The 2258-nt window shown below is 35.3% G+C and overlaps 1 protein-coding gene across 1 annotated transcript; it reads right to left on the bottom strand.

The window, feature by feature from the left end:
• On the bottom strand, positions 1-2253 carry LOC116548331 (high mobility group protein B1; the record flags this gene model as incomplete). The annotated part of the gene is made up of 4 exons (XM_032273843.1): positions 1-209; positions 1196-1370; positions 1872-2017; positions 2191-2253. Coding segments are annotated over 4 exons (561 nt in total), but the record flags the coding sequence as incomplete, so codon positions are not given.
• Between the last annotated feature and the right edge of the window lie 5 nt (positions 2254-2258).

Here is a 2258-nt window from a genome sequence, read left to right as displayed (position 1 = left end):
TAGACAAGAAACAAAACTGCGCTAGAACCAACTTATTCATCATCATCATCTTCTTCTTCATCTTCATCTTCTTCATCTTCCTCTTCCTCCTCATCCTCTTCATCTTCCTCATCTTCCTCCTCCTCCTTCTTTTTCTTGCTTTTTTCAGCCTTGACAACTCCCTTTTTGGCTGCATCAGGCTTTCCTTTAGCTCGATATGCAGCAATATCCTTCCAAAGCAAAGAGAGAAGAAAACAGTAGGAAAGAAAAAAACATTAAGGGAAGAAATAGAACATGGCAAAACTGTATGAATGAAATCAAGATTTTAGTTATACCAAAATATCACATATCCGCAGACCCACTGCAACTCCAGAAATAACCAGAACTTCAATAAATGCACATAAAAATACCATGAGATCATCATAACAATCTATAACTCATGAAATGGTACAGTCTAATATTTGCAAAGTTATGCCTCATTGAGGTACAATTATGTACCACATCCTAACTCTATTAAAAGTAGAATGTGGAGACTTTGATTAAAGGGTAGACACTGCCACCTTCTGAATGCAAAAAAGCATTCTACAGGTTTACACTGTCAGACCCTAATCCTTAGTGGAAGATGTCTTTAAAAAAAAAAAAAAAAAAGTAATTTGTCAATAAACATGCAATTAGATTAAGAAACATCTAGAAATGGACACTTCAGAATAACTAAAGAAGCTAAAAATTAACTTTAAGTACTTAATGTAAGAGTTACAGATTTCCTTATTAATTTACTGGACATCAACAGACTTGAAATTTAACTTAGTGATGTGGTTTTTTGAGTATCTAAAGGAAAGGAAAGTAAGTGTTTCAGGATATGATTAAGAAAAATAGAGCCTATATTAACTTTGTCTGGCTTATTTTTGCATTGTTTGCCAAGCCATGTGATAATAATCATTTTTGACTTGAAGTGACTACCAACATTTTCACAAGCTTCAAGATACTGGGGAATGGTAAAACCAACTTAAATGTATATCCTTTGTCTGAGTCTAATTATATGAAGTAAACCCAATTTATTTGGTACTCTGTATTCTTTGAAGGGTGAGAAAGGACTTATGTCAACAGCATACTTAACGTAGCTATTACACTAAAAGCTTATTGCACCTCAAACTAAGTACAATCATACAACATCTGGTATACTCTTCATCATTCTACCAAGCAAACCCATACTCACCTTTTCGTATTTTTCCTTCAGCTTCGCAGCCTTCTTTTCATAAGGCTGCTTGTCATCTGCAGCAGTGTTATTCCACATCTCTCCCAGTTTCTTCGCAACATCACCAATGGACAGGCCAGGATGTTCTCCTTTGATTTTTGGGCGATACTCAGAGCAGAACAGGAAAAAGGCCGAACTAAAAAAAAATAACTTCAATTTTAGGATTTTAAGTTAACAGACCATAAAAACAAATACTACCAAATGTACACTGCACTGCTATTTAAAGCTGCCTGTGAATTTCTATGATGCACTGGACAGGGTGCAAATACTATAATACACTAAATATCCTTCATAACTAAAGCTTAACTTACAACTATTTAATTTATACTAGCTAGGGCCCCAGATGAACACTCTGCAATTATATTACTTCAGAGAGAGAATTTTTCAAGAAATAAAAGGATCAAAAGGAGATACACTGGGTAAAGGGGACCATGTCTAATTCAAATGCTTGGACGAACACTCCCACCCAACAGGAATTTTATGTATACTATTTAAATATAACCTGCATGAACAAGTATTAGCTAAGAAACTTTGATTGTACACTTACACTCTAAACTGACACAGTTGCTTACTAAATGTCTCTCAGATTCTACTGTATAAAACATGTCTAGGAAATAAAAACAGGCAAGATACTCACGGAGGCCTCTTGGGTGCATTGGGATCCTTGAACTTCTTTTTTGTCTCCCCTTTAGGAGGAATATAGGTTTTCATTTCTCTCTCATAACGGGCCTTATCCGCCTTTGCCATATCTTCAAATTTTCCTTTCTCTTTAGCAGACATGGTCTACAAAAGAATTATTTGTAAATTTAAGTTGTAAAATTTAAATAAATTATCCTCAAAGCCAATGTCTTTTGCTATGTAATAGGGTCATACGAAAGCCAGCTAGGCTTTTATTTTCATCCTCATTTGGAAATTGCCTTTTAATTACCTTGTTAGCATGCTCTAAGCCCTCTTACCTTCCACCTCTCTGAGCACTTCTTAGAAAACTCTGAGAAGTTGACTGAAGCATCTGGGTGCTTCTTCT

This window comes from Sapajus apella, unplaced genomic scaffold, assembly GCF_009761245.1.
Source record: "Sapajus apella isolate SASKATOON/1434 unplaced genomic scaffold, GSC_monkey_1.0 scaffold9987, whole genome shotgun sequence".
Lineage (NCBI taxonomy): Eukaryota > Metazoa > Chordata > Mammalia > Primates > Cebidae > Sapajus > Sapajus apella.
The sequence above is the reverse complement of the archived record's forward strand: the minus strand, read 5'-3'. Positions and strand labels throughout refer to the sequence as shown.